General features: G+C 34.5%; 1 protein-coding gene across 1 annotated transcript in view; it reads left to right on the top strand.

Moving 5' to 3' along the window:
• Positions 1–9660, top strand: part of SI (sucrase-isomaltase) — a 101015-nt gene extending 91355 nt beyond the window's left edge. The window contains exons 45-48 of the mRNA XM_081829088.1: positions 1006–1094; positions 4877–4926; positions 5160–5327; positions 8585–9660. Coding sequence (XP_081685214.1) covers positions 1006–1094; positions 4877–4926; positions 5160–5327; positions 8585–8653 — 376 coding nt within the window. The 3' untranslated portion in view covers positions 8654–9660. The remainder of the gene's footprint in view (positions 1–1005; positions 1095–4876; positions 4927–5159; positions 5328–8584) is intronic.
• Positions 9661–19533: the final 9873 nt, after the last annotated feature.

The following is a 19533-nucleotide window of genomic DNA, read 5'->3' as shown; positions in this document are numbered from 1 at the left end:
TCTTGCACAATTCACAGTGCTTACCAGAGCACATACCCTCCCCAGTGTCTATCACCCAGTCACCCCATCCCTCCCACCCCACCCCCTGTGAAACACTTTTTAATCTTAAGTTTTAAATATGTTGGAAAATTGTAGGTTAAACCAGATTTTTAATGTTGCTAATAAGATATACTTATCTTTTACCCTGCAACTATGAACTGAAATGCATACATACATATACATATATGTATGTAGTCATGCTGAGACATGATAACATCTTTACATGGACAATACCAAGTTGCTATAGAGATTTGAACTCTAGATGTTCTGGATATTTTAGGGAACTTCCATGGCAGTACAACTTTCAACATTTGTGTTGGAAAAGGCAGTTATATCTAAGCATAATTTGTCTGAGAAATCCTTCCTTAGCAATATGAGGCTGTCAAACCAAATCACTTGTACAGTGAGGAAGGAAGCTGATAATTAGTTCACAGATGGGCCTATGTAGGCAAAAGCTTGGGAGGTATTGCCCATTTTAAGGTTAGAAATTACAACTTGCAGGCTACTCTTCACATTCTTATTGATAATTTCCAATGGTAACTCAGTGATTTATGTATGGAAATGTGAAAAAGGCTTAAATTATAATAGATAAAAAATGCTATTAATATAGTTTCATGTTTAATGGTCATTGGCAGGATTAGCAGAGAGAATAATAAATAAATATATTAATAAACTTAATATGGCTTTAACTATTATAAATGAGTCCCCTTTTGATCTGTTAAGTAGGTGATCTCTTGAGATCAAAAGACATGCATGATATTTTCTATTAAATATGAAGGATTTTACGGTTTATATCATTCCTAGTAACTCATTATTAAGGGAAGGCCTTCTTTGTCTAAAACAGTTTGTATTCTCCTTAGTTGATTATCTTATTTGTTTTCCTTTGGATACTTATATGGATACCATATCATAACTATACATACGCTGTTCTATACACATAGGTAAAATTATATTTCTTTTTTTTAGTCGACAAAATTACATGAAGCTCATTGTTGCTGCAGATACTAATCAGATGGCACAGGGATCTCTGTTTTGGGATGATGGAGAGAGTATAGGTAAGTGTCCCATTTAGTAAATAAATGTAATTGATGGCATACATATTATCTCACATTGCTTTTATGTTATCTACTTTAGTACATTGGAAGCTGAATGAAAGGCTAATAATATTATCCAAAGCTGAAGTAGCTGAATAATTAGCTAAATCAACTTAAAAACATCAAAGACTTTCCTCTTACCCTAAGTGTAGTTAATCCCTATGGTAAATGTCTGAATAACTAAGAGATGTATATGGACAGAGAATGTATATTGATCATCTGTTACTCCCAGAAGGTGGCCCATGCCATTCACATGACAGACATTCAGTACGTGTGAGGTCATCTGAGCTGAAATGCTACGCGCACGTGGCAATGCATAAAGGGTGCCTCTAAAATATGAGATAGCCTAGAAACAAGACTCAACTTTGGTCTCTGTACTTCATTCCTATTTGTTTTTTAAATTCAATATTTTTTACATGAAAAGTTTAAGGATTTAAACTTAGATCTATGTTTACTCCATGACTGTTTCTTAAGATCAGACAGAACTGCTAGGCTTGCAGCAGTGTGTGCTTTGCTGACCATTGCCATCAGAATCACTTGGAGTAGTTTATTAAGGATGCAGATTCTGAGAACCATTTAATTTCCATTAATTTGGGGAGAAGCCCAGGTATCACCTTCAGGTGATTATTATGTTGTTAAGTAAACACGAGTTGTGGATTAGGTTTATTGACTGTCATTAACAATGCCACTCTACTAGATGGGAGTTCTGAACATTCTCTTAACACAATAAAACTACATAAATACTAACATAAAAACTAACATCTGTGTGGAGCTGATGTTCTCATGGGGCAGTTCAGTGCAATTTAAATAAATTATCCACAGAAGACAGATCTTTCATTACTAGCCAAGAAATGTATTTTTCATCTTTTTAGGTAAATCATAGTTAATATTTTGCAACCCTAAGAAACGGGAATCTATTTATTAGTAAATAAAGTATATCAGAAGGTTGATACAAGAATCATATGGTAAAAAGCAAGACTCTTAAAAAAAACAAAAACCTTTTCCCAGTGTTTTGTGATTTAAGGTGAAGAATCAACCTCTATCAGTTAAAATCCTATGTTTTTAGAGTCCTGACCTTCGTTAACACATTAACTGGGGTTCGACAAATTTGCAGCCTCTCTCACCTGGGCCCAGCAGGCTGTACTTTGAATTTGCTTACAGTTTCCCAGGGTTGTAAAGTTGAGTTATGCATAATTTGCATCCTTGTCTTGGAACCTTTGAATTTACCTATCCAATAAATTGAGTTAATTCATTTGAACAGCAAGGGAGACAATGCTTCTCTTAGAAATTTTTTCTCCAGCTCTCCCTATCAAACTAAGATACAGATGAAATAACTTGGTATGACCTTTACCCTATTAAAGTTTCATGGGAGATTTTATTTTTTAATCACTGGAAAGTAACAACATACTTCAAATATTTATTTATGATCATTCCATGTAAGCATACAAAATTATTCTGGCCAATTTGGGGTTTTCTGATTATATTTCACAAACTCATTATATTTGTTGTAATTAAGTACGAAGATTTCAGATAATCCCTTGAAGTTCCTTGAGTAAATAGCAACAACAATATACAACAAATGCTTATGGAGTGTCTGATTCAGCAGGTCAGAATCTCCAAAGAAGTTTTCTCTCTCAGCAAGCCCATCAATCTAGTTGATAGGCATGGAATTATTTCCTCCTTTAAGTACATTCACATTTTATAAAATATTATTTGCTGACATTTTTTTCTCTCAAAGAAAATCAAAGACAAAATATAGCAGTTCCCCCTTATCCATGCTTTTGCTTTCTGCAATTTCAGTTACCCGTGGAAAACCACAGTGGAGAAACAGACAATCCTCCTTCTGATAGTGTCAGAAGGTCAGTAGTAGTCCAATGCTACGTCACAGTGCCCAAGTCATTCATCTCACTTCATCTCATCATGTAGGCATTTTATCATCTCCCATCATCACAACAAGAATGAATATAGCACACTAAGATATTTTGAGAGTGAGAGACCACACTCACATAACTTTTATTACAGTATATTGTTATAATTGTCCTATTTTATTAGTTACTGTTAATCTCTTACTGTGCCTAATTTATAAATTAAACTATATCAGAGGTAAGTATTATAGGAAAAAGCTTAGTATATCCAGGGTTTGGTACTGTCTGTAGTTTCAGGTACCGAATGGGGCGGTCTTAGAATCTAACCTCCCCCACCTAAAGGGAGACTATTGTAAACATATCTCGAAATTTGTGTATATTAAGTAAAGTTTGACCATTCTAGATAATAATGTTGTAGATTGGTAAAATCTTATTTTGTCCTACTTGTCTTTGAAATAGATATATGTGTACCCTTGACTGAGATCATATGTGGTATTTTTTGCTTATTTATTAAAACAACAACAAAACTGCCCATATCCTCCTAATAGCTTTCACTTTTGTGTTATTTATCTCATAGTTATATACTTTAAAAAATTGCTCTTAAAAACTGAAGCTATAACTGTATATTTAAAAATTAGACTAAAATATTTGCCTTAAAACACGTATCAAATAAACCATGCATACATTAGTGTATAGAAAAAAAGGTTTTAGGCAGAATATAATTTAATTTTTAGTGTAGGCAAAATTAGTTGCAGATTAAGCAATTTTTCAAAGAATTATTTAATACAGTGCTGGCATGTATAAGTTGGAAAAGGCAATTAAAATTTGTTACTTTTTCAATGTTATTTTATTTTATTTTTTTTAAAGATTTTATTTATTTTTTTGACAGAGTGAGACACAGCGAGAGAGGGAACACAAGCAGGGGGAGTGGGAGAGGGAGAAGCAGGCTTCCTGCAGAGCAGGGAGCCCGATGTGGGACTCCATCCCAGGACCCTGGGATCATGACCTGAGCCGAAGGCAGACGCTTAACCGACTGAGCCACTCAGGCGCCCCTCAATGTTATTTTAACGCTTGTTTCTGCCTTACCCATGCTTGTTTGGTTTTACATACAAACACAGTCTTAGAATTCAGGAAAAGCTGCACTTGACTCCAGATTTCGTTAATAATTATGTGATTCACTTTCAGCCATTTATTTAACTTCTCTGGAAGTCACATTCCTCTTCAACCATGAGAACAATAAAAGGACATACCTTTTAGAGCAGTGTGATAAAGTACTTAAAAGTTGACAAATAGTAAGCACTTAAATTTTAGCTGTAAAATTATTTTAAAAATTGATTTTAAATATGGCAAGATTATACTTAAAGAAATGGATATAAACTCTGTTTTATCAGTTTGATTTCAGTAGACCTATACTAATCCCTAGCAACTGAATATTTTTCTCAAATGACACTAGAATAAGTTTCCATCATGTTCATTTTGCTTGTTAGATATGATTATATTGTGTGTCATTGAAGGGGCCAGTAAGTGTCCATCACTATCACCACCCAATTCTGTTTATTCTTGGACTTTTTTCACTCTCCCAGAGCTGTGTGAAGGTGATTTTAGACCTGTCATTCCTTCTTGTTACCCTCCTACACATAAATACACACACACACCAACCTACCCTGTCCTTCTAGGGACCTCTCTGATGATTCATCCTTCATCTTTCAGTGCTCCTTGGACTATGTTTGAGCAAGTTAAGTAAACTTAGAGAAAAATGAGATATAACTTGATGGTATTTGATACCCTTTACACTAGGAAAGAGAAACAAAATATTCTTGCTTTTACTATTTTTCTTCTTTGGAAATATAAATATATTACCTTTTTTTCTCTCTACAGACACCTATGAAAAAGGCTTATATTTCTCGGCACAATTTAATTTAAACCAGGTATGTATTCATGTCAGATCATTTGTATGCAATTGTGTTAAATAATATTTGAAGTTTTATTCCATATTTTATATTTCCATATTTTATATTTATTGTATAACATACCTCATTTCAAATATATGAATAAATAATTTGCTGTACTATGAAATACATTTTGGTTAACAGATACATGCTTTAAAAGATTTAATTGCTTTTGAAAGTGAAAGGTTTAAATTACTTATTTTTCTTTATAGAATACCTTGACAAGCACTATACTGAAAAATGGTTACATAAACAAAAATGAAATGAGGCTTGGATTCATCACCATATGGGGGAAAGGGAGGACTTCTGTTAATGAGGTTAATCTCATATATAATGGAAATACAGAAGTAGTTAAATTTACTCAAGAACCAGGCAAAGAGGTAAGTGACGTAAGAAAAAAAATTTAATGGAGTTTTTCAAAACATCTATATGGATGTCTTCTATTACCTAACCCTAACAAAACATAATTATGGGTTGCCTATGACCTCTGTTGTTGTTTATTCATTTTCCTTAAACTTCCAAATTGATCTCCATATTACCATCCTTAGTAACCTGTCATACGAATCAACCTAGTGGCATCTGTGTTACAATTTTCCTGACATAATCAAAGCAAGATTAAATTTACATTAAGCCTCTAAGTCATTGTTATCCCTATATGGTAAAGTGCCTCAAAATATATATATTTTTTCAATTATAGAATGTTTACATTTAAATATTTAATACATCTTGGATAAAATATATTTGGGAATCCTTGCACAATTAATAGAAATGTCTATTGGCACTCATGAATTATTTCACATAAAGGTGTATAAGGGTATGATTCATACAATAGACAAGGTATTGGGATTTTTATGTTAAAGTCCAGTTGCTGCTGGTAATTAGTTTTTTACTTAGAACAAATAATTTTAAGCCTCCTTTTTCTTTCACATTCAATAAGAATATGCAAGTGAACAATCTCTTCAGCTCCTTCCAATTCTAAGTTCTGGAATCTGTGTCCCAAAAAGGTAGATTTAAAATAACATATATTCTAGTCAACAGCTAACTGTTATAAATGATCCAAGTACAAGGCTATGTCTCTACCACTAAAACTGTGTGTGTGTATGTACCTGGTAGGGTTTATAGCTTGATAAAAATAACTAGCTCTTAAACAGCAGTCACTTCAGATACCTAACTTATAAAACAGCTAGTTGTTTGACTGACTTTAACTTAAAAAATTAATAATTGTATCTTGGACCACAGTCTTAGGTCCTCATAGATTTTACAAATGTGAGAGGTGAACAGCACCTGAAAGGTCATTCCATCCAGTTGAAACTTAATAGCTGTCCTATTGTTACTGCTGTTTTGTAGGCCAGTGTTATTTCCCCTTTAATATAGAACTATGTCTTCATTACTATATTGGCATCAGAATGCTTTTATTTCTTTAAATTGTATCAAGGTTGGGAAGTTAAAGTTTTGTATACTTTATGTCCTTAATATCCTTCCTTGGTAAAATAAAAGTTGATAACTCAGTGCCTTACCCCCATGTTTCTTCTTTTTAAAATTTCACCGGTTTATAAAATTGCAAGGTAAGGGAATCACTGATTTAGTCCAGGGGTCTCATATGGCAGACCAAGAAACTGAGTCCTTCAAAGGGAAAAATTAATTCTCCAGGAATTGATAGTCAATGGTTTTCGATCACAGTTAGCAATCAGTGTTTTTGAACTGGCCCAATTTAATCAGATTAAAAAGGATAATTTGCTATATATATTTTCTTTCTCTTTATTTAGTACTACATTGGTAAAAATAAAGCTCTTAACTTTTACTATAAAAATAAACTGAATACAGTCAGGTGAACAATGTTAAATTAGATATTTTAACATATCAAGTATTATTTTAAGTTCATTTTGACCAGATACTTGGTATAAAAACGCATCATTTATAGAAAAAAGCTCATTCCACTGCTTCCAAACTAATTCACAAAGAATTTTAAGTATTAAGAAGAAATTTTTATGATATTTTATTACCTCAGTGATTCCAAAAGAAGATATTAATTTTAACTACTAACAATTGAGTAGTTCCTTCTTAAATTCATTTAATAAAACAAGTATTTATGAGCACCTAGTGTTCCCAACCTTTACAGATATATGCTAAAAGTAGAGAGTGGTCAATTTCTTTATCCTGGTTGCCCTTCTCCATCGGTGTGGGAATTACATGCAAAGCATGATTTAATTGCTGGATCGATACAAGATTTTATTTACTTATGAGAGAGAGAGAGAGAGAGAGAGAGGGCGGGAGAGCATGAGCAGGGGGAGGGGCAGCAGGAGAGGGACAAGAAGACTCCCCACTGAGCAGGGAGCCTGACACTGGGCTCTATCCCAGGACCTGGGATCATGACCTGAGCTGAAGCCAGATGCTTACCCAACTGAGCCACCCAGGTGCCCCTCTACTGATAGAATTTTTAAAACATTTTCCTAGCAACAATTATGTTTTTTTGCCTTATGTGCAGGCATTAAAATTATCTGATGTACTTGTTGCTTTTCACTTTTGATATAAAGGAACTAGGTTAGGTTTTGGTGTAAGAGGGTCAGTTACAAATCTGGTTAATATGTATTTTTAAAAATTATTTAACTTTTACTTTTTCAACTCTTCTACTCTACAGTGTGGGAAATAAATCCTAGAATGTTGTGCTTTAGTGAAGAGTATATTTTATAAAGTCCCTAAGAAAGTGCCTGGTATTCAGTAAGCAGAAAAGGAATGTTGATTCTCTTCCTCTTCTCTTGCATATTTGATAATTGAATCTAAATTTTCTGAGCTAAGGCACAGAAAGTCATGTCAGGGGCACCCAGGTGGTTCAGTTGTGTCTGCCTTCGGCTCAGGTCATGATCCCAGGGTCCTGGGATCGAGCCCCCGCATCAGGCTTCCTGCTCAGTGGGAAGCCTGCTTCTCCCTCTCCCACTCCCCCTGCTTGTGTTACCTCTCTCACTGTGTCTCTCTCTGTCAAATAAATAAATAAAATCTTAAAAAAAAAAAAGTAATGTGAGTGCTTTGGAGAAAAAGCAATGGTAAGGTCTAATGAAATCATCATATCATAAAAATATTACAGATGATTGACTACAGCTGCTCAATTAGTCACCTCCATAATTAGTCCCTACATGGTCTAATTGAGATTCTGTCCAGTGAAAGAAACTAACACAACAAAATTGAAATTATTAGCAATAAATTCAGCATCCTAAAGCATTTTGGGACTGATACAAAAGAAAACATATTTCCAGTCTAATTTTTGTGTGTAAATGTGCCCTAGTATTTGAGGGCAAGAAGCATAGAGATTTATGTAATGCGATTATAAATAATTCCATGTTTAGGAATATGAAGAAAGAATAAAATAATAGAAATCAAGATAATTGGTTAATAGTTTTAGTTTTCACAGTCTTTTAACAACCATTCCACCTCTCTAGGATTTATTTTTATCTGTATAATGAGTGGGTTGGGTGAGATTATTACTGAAATAGTTGCGAATGCTCTGGAATAAAAATTCATCAAAAAGAGAGAAACAAAGACTATTCTGTAACTTAGAGAGAATTTATATATGGAAATAATCTTTGTTAAAAAACAGCACTGTTCTGATTAAACAATAATTACCATTTTACTTTGTTTTTAGATATTAAATATTGATCTGACAGTGAATAATGTTATTCTAGATGAACCAATACAAATCATCTGGTTATGAGATCACCATCAACTCCAGCTGTCAAAGGGAAATTAACACCTGGATTTAAGTTTCACTGTATTTATAGTTTTCTCTTTTTGTTGGTTTCTTATATTGTATAAAATATGAATTTCATAACATTTATTTAAAGTTATTCCACAATGTACAATAATATTAATACTAATTTTATTATATTAATGTATTCTGGATCCAATTTTTTAACATATTGAGCAGGATTTAAATAGTTCTAGTTACCTTGCTAAGTATCAGCCAAAACTACAAACTAGGTACTAAATATATATGTGTGTAACTAAGACATTAGAACAGGTGATTTTTAAATGACTTTTTTGTGTAATTGTATACAATATTTTCTTCAATGTTTAGTAAATTTAAGTCATGTCACAATAGTTGTCATCAGATTTAATTCTTAGTATGTGCATTTAATTAAAAAACAGAAAATAAAATGTATATAAGCATAGAAAGTATACGTTTCTCTTTATTTTCCAAAAGGAAATTGTCCTAGTTTAGGTTGCTGTAACAAATTGTCATAGACTGAGTAGCTTGGGCAATAAACATTTATTTCTCATTGTTCCGGAGGCTCGGGAGTCTGAACAAGGTGCCAGCAGATTTGGTGTCTGGGAAGGACCTTCTTCCTGGTTTTGCAGATGGCCATCTTCCCCTTGTTATCTTCACATGGTGAAGAGCAGAAAGAAAAGAAACAAGCTCCCTGTTGTCTCTTCTTACAGGCACGAATCCCACTCATGGAGGTTCACCCTCATGACCTAATTACCTCCCAAAGGTGTCATCTCCAAATGCTAGTATACTGGAGATGAGGGGCTCAGCCAAAGAATTTTGGAGGGACTTAAGCATTCAGTCCATAGCATAAATTCAAATTTCTTTTTTAGCTTTGCTAAAAAATATTAATTTTAAATTATATTAAATATTAAATATTTAATTTATTAAATTAGAGAAAATTTATTAAAGTTTATTCTATTTATTTGGTTAAATAAAACATTCTAGCACATTCATGTAGGTTGGAAGACTCTAAATCATGGTCTAAAATAGTATTCATGGGACGCCTGAGTGGCCCAGTTGGTTAAGCGTCTGCCTTCAGCTCAGGTCATGATCTCAGGGTCCTGGGATCGAGTGCCACATCAGGCTCCTTGCTCAGTGGAGAGCCTGCTTCTCCCTCTGCCTGCCGCTCTCTCTGCTTGTGCTCTCTCTATCTGACAAATAAATAAAATCTTAAAAAATAAAATAAAATAGTATTCATTAGTATTTTTAACACTTAGGTTTCTTCGAATTTACTTAAGTAATATCTGTAACTTGATAAAATTTTTTCTAATTAAAAATTAAAATATTGTTATAATGGAATCCTTAAGACAACTCATAACTCAGAATACAGACTGGTGAAACAATAATAAAGATAATAATAGTTATTATAAAAAAAAGAAGAAATAACAAGTGTTGAGGATGTGGAGAAAAGAGAACACTTGTGCTCTTTTGGTGGGAATGTAAATTGGTGTAGTCACTATGGAAAACAGTATAGAGGTTCCTCAAAAAAATAAAAATAAAACTATCATAAGATACAGCAATTCTATTTCTGGGTATTTATCTGAAGAAAACAAAATATTAACTCAAAAAATATATACACTTCATGTTCATTGCAGCACTATTTACAATAGCCAGGATATGGAAACAATTTAAGTGTCAATTGATGGATGAATGGATAAAGAAATTGTGATATATATACACACAACAGAATATTATTCAGCCATATAAAAGAATGAAATCTTATTTGCCATTTGTGGCAACATGGTTGGACCTCAAGGACATTATACTAAGTAAAAGAAATCATACAGAGAAAGACAAGTACCATATAATGTCTTATATGTGGACCTTAAAAACAAGCAAACACACAAAAAACAAGTTCATAGATGTAGTAAGCAGATTGATGGTTGCCAGAGGTGGGGGAGAACTGGGGCGATAAGAGAAATGGGAGAGGAGGGTCAAAGGTTAAAGAAAAGAAAAGAAAAATGTTAGAATACTGTTACTATTGGGGCGCTTGGGTGGCTCAGTCAGTTAAGCATCTGCCTTCGGCTCAGGTCATGATCCCAGGGTCCTGGGATCAGACCCCGCATCGGGCTCCCCGCTCTGCAGGAGGTCTGCTTCTCCCTCTCCCACTCCCCCTGCTTGTGTTCCCTCTCTCGCTGTGTCTCTTTCTGTCAAGTAAATAAATAAAATCTTTAAAAAAAAAAAGAATACTGTTACTATGGAATATTTAAGATAATTCATAACTCAGAATACAAGGACCAGGGAAAACAATAATAATGATAATAATGGCAATAATAATGATAACAACAATAAAAGTAAATTAAGTTTACTGCTAAGAAATATTATAGAAATTGAGGAGAATTTACAAACAGATTATAAATAATAAAATCAGGTGCTGGCAAGGAATCCAGTCACCAAAGATGTGATTATAAATAAGCATAGCCATTTTTGAATGGCAATCATGTAGTATTCAGTAAAATTAAGTTTATGTATCCCCTTTGACTCAGAGTTCCAATCTTGAGATACTTTAAAAGAGGTGAACAAAGAGGTACATACAAGCATATTTGCTGCTTGTTGTTGAAAAGAAAAAAAAAATCATCATTGCCAGCTGTCAGCTTGGAGTTGGTTTGGCTCTAAAAATTAAGCCATGATATTTTTCTACTGAAAATAAACATTTTCCCAGACACTAAACCACAGTGGAGCAAGACAAAAACAAGACTACTCCATCATCATTTTTGAGGACAGGAAACAATAAAAACACTCTCTAGGGGCGCCTGGGTGGCTCAGTCGTTAAGCATCTGCCTTCAGCTCAGGTCATGATCTCAGGGTCCTGGGATTGAGCCCCGCATCAGGCTCCCTGCTCTGCGGGAAGCCTGCTTCTCCCTCTCGCACTCCCGCTGCTTGTGTTCCCTCTCTCGCTGTGTCTCTCTCTGTCAAGTAAATAAAATCTTAAAAAAAAAAAAACAAAACTCTCTAAATCACAAAAATACCCAACACCTGCTTCTCTGGACTAATATGATTGATTTTTTTTTTTTTAAATCAATTGCATCTGTAGTCCTATTCCATTCCTTCCACGTCCTAGAGAAAAAAAAATACAGTAATATAAAAGGCATCACTTTTGACTCTGGTAGCAAAGAAGTAGAGATAGTGTTTGTCCTAGTGGAGTTCTTAGTGACAATACTTTTTACGGATCCTAAGTCACTTTTTGTAAGAAGAAATTTTGGTCCCATGATGAAACCAGTCAAAGTATGTTAGCTTTAAATATAAAGCTAATTTGTGTAATGTAACTATTCCTGCAGCAATTGTTTAGTTCTCAATGTCATATTTCATATATGAGAGTGTGGAGGCTTCCAAGTATACATTTTAAGAGGCAATGGTAAGTTACTTGTAGCCGTTCACATAAAAACGAGATGCCTATATTTGCCTCTCCTAAACAACCTGAGACCATCTATGGCTCTGTTCTGCATCACTGCTGTTTCACCTTATAATATCCTCCACAGACACTAACTTCCTCTTGTCTAGGCAAGGAAGAACTAATTTACTCTGGGGAACTTCAGGATATCAAAACAACTTTTCGCACATTAGTTTTCTATCGCTTTGTAACAAATTATCACAAATCTCGCAGTTTAAAAGAATTCAATTTTATAATTTCATAGTTTGCAAGAGTCCGGAGGTGGGTCCTGGCTTAGTTGGCGCCTCTGCTCAGGTCTCACAAGGCTGAAATCAAAAGGTTGGCTGGGTTATGTTCTCATCCTGAGACTAGACTGAGAAAGAATTTACTTCCAACCTCAGTTAGGTTGTTGGCAAAATTCATTTTCTGGCATCAGTAGGACTGAAAAGCTACTTTCTTGGTGGTGGCCAGCTACAGGCTGCCCTCAGCTTCTAGATATTAACCTCACTTCCCAGGGGCCACCCACAGTTCCTTATGTAGGCTTCCTTTACATTGCCACTTAACTTAGTGCAGCAAGGAGAATTTCTGGAGGAAGTCTGCTAGTAAAGGTGGAGTCTTGTGTGACATACCATAATCACTGAAATTATGTCTCATCCACTTGCCATAATCCATTGATTAGAATAAATGACATGCCCTGTCCACACTCAAGGGTAGGAAATTACACAAAGGTGTGAATTCCAGAAGGTGATGCTTATGGAAGTCATCTGAAATTCTGCCTGTTACATTCCTAAACTCATCCATCTGCCAAACAGAATGGTATCAAACTGAGAGAAATAAGAATCCAGTAGGATTTAAAAACCATACACTAAAGACAAGTATGTCCGTACCCAACAAACTGTATTAAGCACTACAATAATCAATTAACAAGTATTTCCACAGCACTGATTACACACAAAACTGTATAAGACATCATGTTGGCATTTAGAACCAAATTTCAGGTGGAGATAGAAACTTGACATGTACTGATAATCAGTTCCTTACTCCTTAGAAAACCAGCACATATTATCAACACTGAAAAAAATGTTCAAAATGAGTGTTCTGCAATTAAAAACTGTTTCACTGAATATATAATATGTTCAAATTATGATTCTTTATCTACTTAAAGTAACTTTACTTGCTTTATGTTCCTGCCAGTGAGGTAATATACAAAATACAGAGAAGTATAGACTAATGATTTAGAAATGCAGTCCCCAACAGAACCCTAACATTTCTGTAAAGCCTCCAGATAAACAGAGAAAGATTTAGAAGGCTAAATCTTCTACTCCATCCACATTTCATCCATATTAGCTCCGGTTTATGTGACTTGTGCATTTGGCTACCCAATGAACATAAAATTGTGAGTCAAAGAAATGAGTTTATTTTTTAATTTATTTTTTAAAAACAGATGAGTTTAAATTCAGCTTCCAACATTTAATGGTGTCACATGTAGTGGGTGGTATCTGATGCATAATCATGGCAATCTTCATTGTTCATAAGTAGTGACTAATGGCTGTGTTTCAAAACATACAAGTTATTTTATGAAGTAGAAAATACATGACATTCACTATCTTCCTTAGTGATTCACAAAATCAATGTTGTAAATCTGATTTAAGGGGCTAAGAAGATTAATTTGGTGATTACATGAAGGATACTTACTTTGTAGTGATCCGAAATAAAATGACCAATATGTTAAAAAGCCTTATATTTTATATTCCAAATCCCTCTCCAGTCTATTATCTCCCCTCTATTCTTGTTCATGTCCCCATTATTTCTAATCTGGAAACGTTTTTTTAGAGCTTCCTAAATATCTCTTCTTGCGTCTCCTCTCATCTCCTCCAATCTTTCCCAATTACCACACAATACAGTAAAAATCTAAACTACAAATATCATTTTACTTTCTTGATCACACTTCTTCAGTGATTCCCCTCAGATAAAATCCAAAACTCTTAACTGTCATATGCAAGGTTCAAACTGAAAGGTTAAATAAAATGTATATAAATAAAGAACATGACAAAAATTAAATGTTTTGGAAAGAAATACCTTATTTTTGATAAAGAGGTTTAATTTTATCTTAATCTCTCATACTCATGTTTCTTCCTCCCTCACTACTTAGCATGTTGCTTCTTTCTGCCTTATTCTCTTAACAAATTCCTGTTAGGTTATAGTTAAGCTTCACTGTCAAATTAATGGGCATGATTTTCTAACTCCTTGAAGGAAAATTAGTTCTCTCTCCCTCAATGTTCCCATAGCACTTTCTGTATCACATTAATTTGAAATTGAAATTGACTATTTATATCTTCCAAGTAGATTATGGGCTTTTGAGGCCAAAGAACTGGGATTGCCTCCCATCGTCTACTGTCTAACTCATTACATAGTAGTTAATAAATGTGTTGAATAAAGGCAAAAAAAAAAAAGGAAGTAAAAAATGTTATTAAGCTCTTAATAGTAGAATGGTAGAGAAGATAAACAAATAATCTATTAGGCTTTTTCCTATGTCCAGAATCAGAAAAGAAGATACAGAAGATTATATATGATGTCTTACTTTTTTTGAGATCCAGAAAATTGCCCATAAAAAAGACAAAGGTTTAAAAAACGAAAATAAAAAAGAGCAGTCTTGTGCCATTTTCCCAACTACAGTATCATAAAAACTCAGAGTGAAGAAAAGGATATTTTATACTGTGAGATAAGGAAAAAAGAAAGAAGAATTCCTGACTCCATACCCACTGGGAATTTGGAGAGGAAACTGATTTTCAGCAGAGGCCCGACATGAGGGATGGGAAGCTGTAGACTTGCAAAGCAAAGACCTGGCTTGCACTCCTGAGATTCTTTTAGTTTCTGAGTAATAAAACTGTCCCACTGTGCCCAGTGGCACAATTGAAAGGAAACTCAGTCCGAGACTTCTAGGCAGAGACATCAGTACCAGAGCCAATGGAAGGAACCGCTTTGGTAAGGAGACAAAGACACAAAGGAGACTCATGTGTCGGCAAAAGCTAAGGGGTCTTCAGGACCTGAAACAGATGAAAGAGAAAGTACATATCAGCAAGCAAGCTATTCTGTCCTTGAATAACCACTGTTTGCTTATGCCTAGGGGAGAGACTAAAGAGCAATCCATAATAAATCTCTTATTTTCTGAGATGAAATTTGCATATTTCTTACACGATAAATATTGGAGATTGAAAGAATATTAATAGTAAATTAATTTGAAATCTATTGATTTTCAATGTATATCATCTTTGCAAATGTTGATACATTTTATAACATCTTTATTGAGATATTCACAAACCATAAAATTCATTAAAGTGAACAAGTCAGTAGTTTTTACTCTATATTCCCACAATTCGGCAGCCATCACCAGTATCTGATTTTAGGTTGTTTTTATCATCCCCCAAATTCTCCCTACACATTAGCATCCACACTTCATTCTACCCTTCCTGCCCCTGGCAACCACTGATCTACTTGCTTTCTATAGATTTATTCATTCTGGACATTTTATATAAATAGAATCATACAGTACATAATCTTTTGTGACTGGATTGTTTTCACTTCATATAATGTTTTCAAGGTTCATTTACGTTTTAACATATATCAGCAATTTACTCCTTTTTATTAATGAATAATATTCTATTTTATGGATATACTACATTTGTTTATCCATCCTTCAATTGACAGACATTTGAATTAGTTCCACTTGTTGGCTATCATGAGTAATGTTACCATAATAAAGGCATACAGATTTGTATACAAGACATATGTTTTCATACTCTTAGATATATACCTAAGACTGCAATTGCTAAGTGATATGGTAACTCCATGTTTAGCATTTTGAGAAACTTCAAAATTTTTCCAAAGTGGTTGAACCGTTTTACATTCCTACCAGCAGTATATGAGGGTTTCAATTTCTTCCTATCCTCTCTAAGACTTGATACAGTCTTTTTGATTATAGCCATTTTGGGGGGGGGGTGTAAAGTAGTACCTTACTTTGGTTTTGCATCCAAAATGATAAATGATGTTGAGCATCTTTTCATGTGCTTATTGGCCATTTGTACATCTTTGGAGAAAGTCTAGGTGACTTATGTGACTGTATGCACATATGTGCATGAAAGTATATTAAATATTAATACAAGTGAAGTGCAAATAAATAGCCCCTCTAGTAGGTGGGCAATTGATTTTTTATTTAGGTGGAAGTACAGTTCAAAAAAAATGTTAATCTTCTTAACAAATGGTTTTGAAACAATTGCCAACCACATTTATCCAATTTATCTCTTGGATCATATTTGAAAATTAACTCAAAGTAGTTTATAGACCTATATATAAAAACTAAAACCTATTAATTGTCTAGAAGAAAACACAGGAGAAAACTTTGTCACCTTGTATTAGCCTAATATTTGTTGATATAACATAAAAAGCACAATATATCACAGAAAAAAATTGACAAATTTCTTTTTATGAAGATATAATAGCTCCTGCCCTGTTAAAGATACTGTATAGAGAATGCAAAGACAAACTACCGACTGAGAGAAAATATTTAGAAATTATGTATCTGATATAGAACTTTTATTCAAATATATTTAAAGGACTCTTAAAACACAATAATAACAATAAAATAAACATGCTGATTAAACAATGGACAAAAAGGGGTGCCTGGGTGGCACAGTCAGTTGAACGACCGACTCTTGATTTTGGCTCAGGTCATGATCTCAAGAGTCATGAGATTGAGCCCCACATCTAGCTCCACACTGGGCATGGAGACTGCTTGGGATTCTTCCTCTCCCTCTCCCTCTGCACCTCCCTCCCCCCCACCACTCTCTTTCTCAAAATAAATAAATAAACAAACAAAAACAAAATCTTCAGCAATGTTTCATCAAAGGGTGTATATGGATGGCAAATAAGCACTTGTAAAGATGCCCAACATCATTAGTCATCAGGGAAATGCAATTAAAACCACAATGAGATACCATGACACACTTACTAGAATGACAAAATTTAAAACTGACAACATCAAATGCAGACAAGAATGAAGAGCAACCACAACTTTGAAACATTGCCGTTAAGAAGGTAAAATGGAGGGCGCCTGGGTGGCTCAGTTGGTTAAGCGACTGCCTTCGGCTCAGGTCATGATCCTGGAGTCCCTGGATCGAGTCCCGCATCAGGCTCCCTGCTCAGCAGGGAGTCTGCTTCTCCCTCTAACCCTCCCCCCTCTCGTGCTCTCTCTCCCATTCTCTCTCTCAAATGAATAAATAAAATCTTTAAAAAAAAAAAAAAAGAAGGTAAAATGGAATAGACACTTTGGAAAACAGTTTGGAGTTCTTTAAAAGTTAAGTATTCACCTACCATGTGACCCAGCAATCTTACTCTTATATATTTATTCAAATTAAATTAAGACTTGTGTCCACAAAAAGCTTATATGGAAATATTACAGTGACTTTATTCATAATTGCCAAAGTCTGAAAAATACCCAAATATACCTCAACTACAGGATGCATAAATAAATTATATGTATCTCAAAAAAGAAATAAATGACTAAGACTTGTTAAATCATAGAAGAAACTCTATTGCATTATACTAAGTATAGGAACTCAAACAAATTCATATTATTTGAAATTCTGTTAAAGCAAAGCTGAAGCAAAGGTCAGACCAGAGTTGTCAAAGACATGAGGTGGGGGAAGGACGAAGAGACACAGAGAATTAGTTTGGGGCAATGAAATCGTTCAATGTTCAATGAAATTGGTGACAGTTACAATGAGGTATGTATTTCTGAGAAGTTGCAAACTGCATACTTAAAAGGGTAAATTTTACCATAATAAATAAAGAATCCATATACAAAAGTAAATATAAATATGAATGCAAGTATATAAAAATCAAAAAGCAGGCAAAACCAATCAATTGGTGATAGAAGCCATGATAGTGGTAACTTTTATGGGGATTGTGACCAGAAGGGCATAAATGTGGTTTCTGGGTGCTGCTAATGTTCTTTTGCTTAGTCAGGTTTTAGTTCCAAAGGTGACTTAATTTTGTGGAAATTATTTTCGTTCTACATTTAGCTTTTTATTTGTATTTTTATATGTACCTGTCAATAGTTGACTTTAAAAATTGAAGGACTTCACAGATGAGATAATTAGAAACATGTTTGATGGTTTTGATTTAGTTCCTATATTTTATTTTTAAAGAATATTTAATTAATTAGTTTATTTATTTATTTAGAAAGCGAGAGTGTGAGCAGGGGGAGGGGCATAGGAAGAGGGAGAGAGAGAATCTCCAGCAGACTCCTCACTGAGCATGAAGCCCCACACAAGACTCGATCTCACAACACCAAGATCATGGCTTGAGCCTAAATCAAGAGTCAGACACCCCACTGATTGAGCCACATGGGCACCCCCCTATATTTTATTTCTTAGAGAAATCTCTGTCTTATGTGAAAAAGGCTTGATCCATAATCCTACATAATCAGAACTGTTGTACCTAGGATAAGGAATATTTTACAGCAATAACTATAGAATACAGATATACATACAATAAAACATGCAATACCGGGCGCCTGGGTGGCTCAGATGGTTAAGCGTCTGCCTTCGGCTCAGGTCATGATCCCAGGGTCCTGGGATCGAGTGCCACATCGGGCTCCCTGTTCCTTGGGAGCCTGCTTCTCCCTCTACCTCTCTCTCTCTCTCTGTCTCTCATGAATAAATAAATAAAATCTTTAAAAAAAAAAAAACATGCAATACAATCCCGGCAGAGCTTCTTTTTATAAATTAATTGTTCCAAATATGTTGGTGTTTTCAGTTAATAGTCTTCTGCTGGTCTCTTTCATGATTCTTTCTCGTGATGATCTTATTCATTCTTTTGGTTTTAGTATCCTTTCAATGAGATCAACTACCGTATCTGGGAGCACACATTTTTCTGCTCAGTCCCAAACTCAAATTTCAATCTGCCTTTGGGGTATATTTTTTTAATGTAGTTTTATATAGTAATATGGCTTGAAAATCAAAAAGCACATAATTTGTGAAATTAGTCTCAAATACCCGGCACTAACTACTCATTTCCCCTCCAAGCAATGTATTAGCTTTTTTTTTTTTTTTTAAATAAACCATTGTAGGGGGGCGCCTGGGTCACTCAGTCATTAAGCGTCTGCCTTCAGCTCAGGTCATGATCCCAGGGTCCTGGGATCGAGCCCTCCATCGGGCTCCCTGCTCCGCGGGAAGCCTGCTTCTCCCTCTCTCACTCCCCCTGCTTGTGTTCCCTTTCTTGCTGTGTCTCTCTCTGTCAAATAAATAAAATCTTAAAAAAAAATTTAAAAATAAATAAATAAATAAATAAACCATTGTGGGTATTTTATAGAGAGAGAAGCACATTTGTTTATATACCCTTTACCCACCTCCACCACCTTTTAAGGTACGGAAGTGGTCAGACTGGTAGGTACTTT

Source organism: Leptonychotes weddellii, chromosome 1, assembly GCF_054177405.1.
Source record: "Leptonychotes weddellii isolate Sample4059 chromosome 1, ASM5417740v2, whole genome shotgun sequence".
Classification (NCBI taxonomy): Eukaryota; Metazoa; Chordata; class Mammalia; order Carnivora; family Phocidae; genus Leptonychotes; species Leptonychotes weddellii.
Note: the sequence above shows the minus strand (reverse complement) of the source record. Positions and strands in the feature narration are given on the sequence as shown.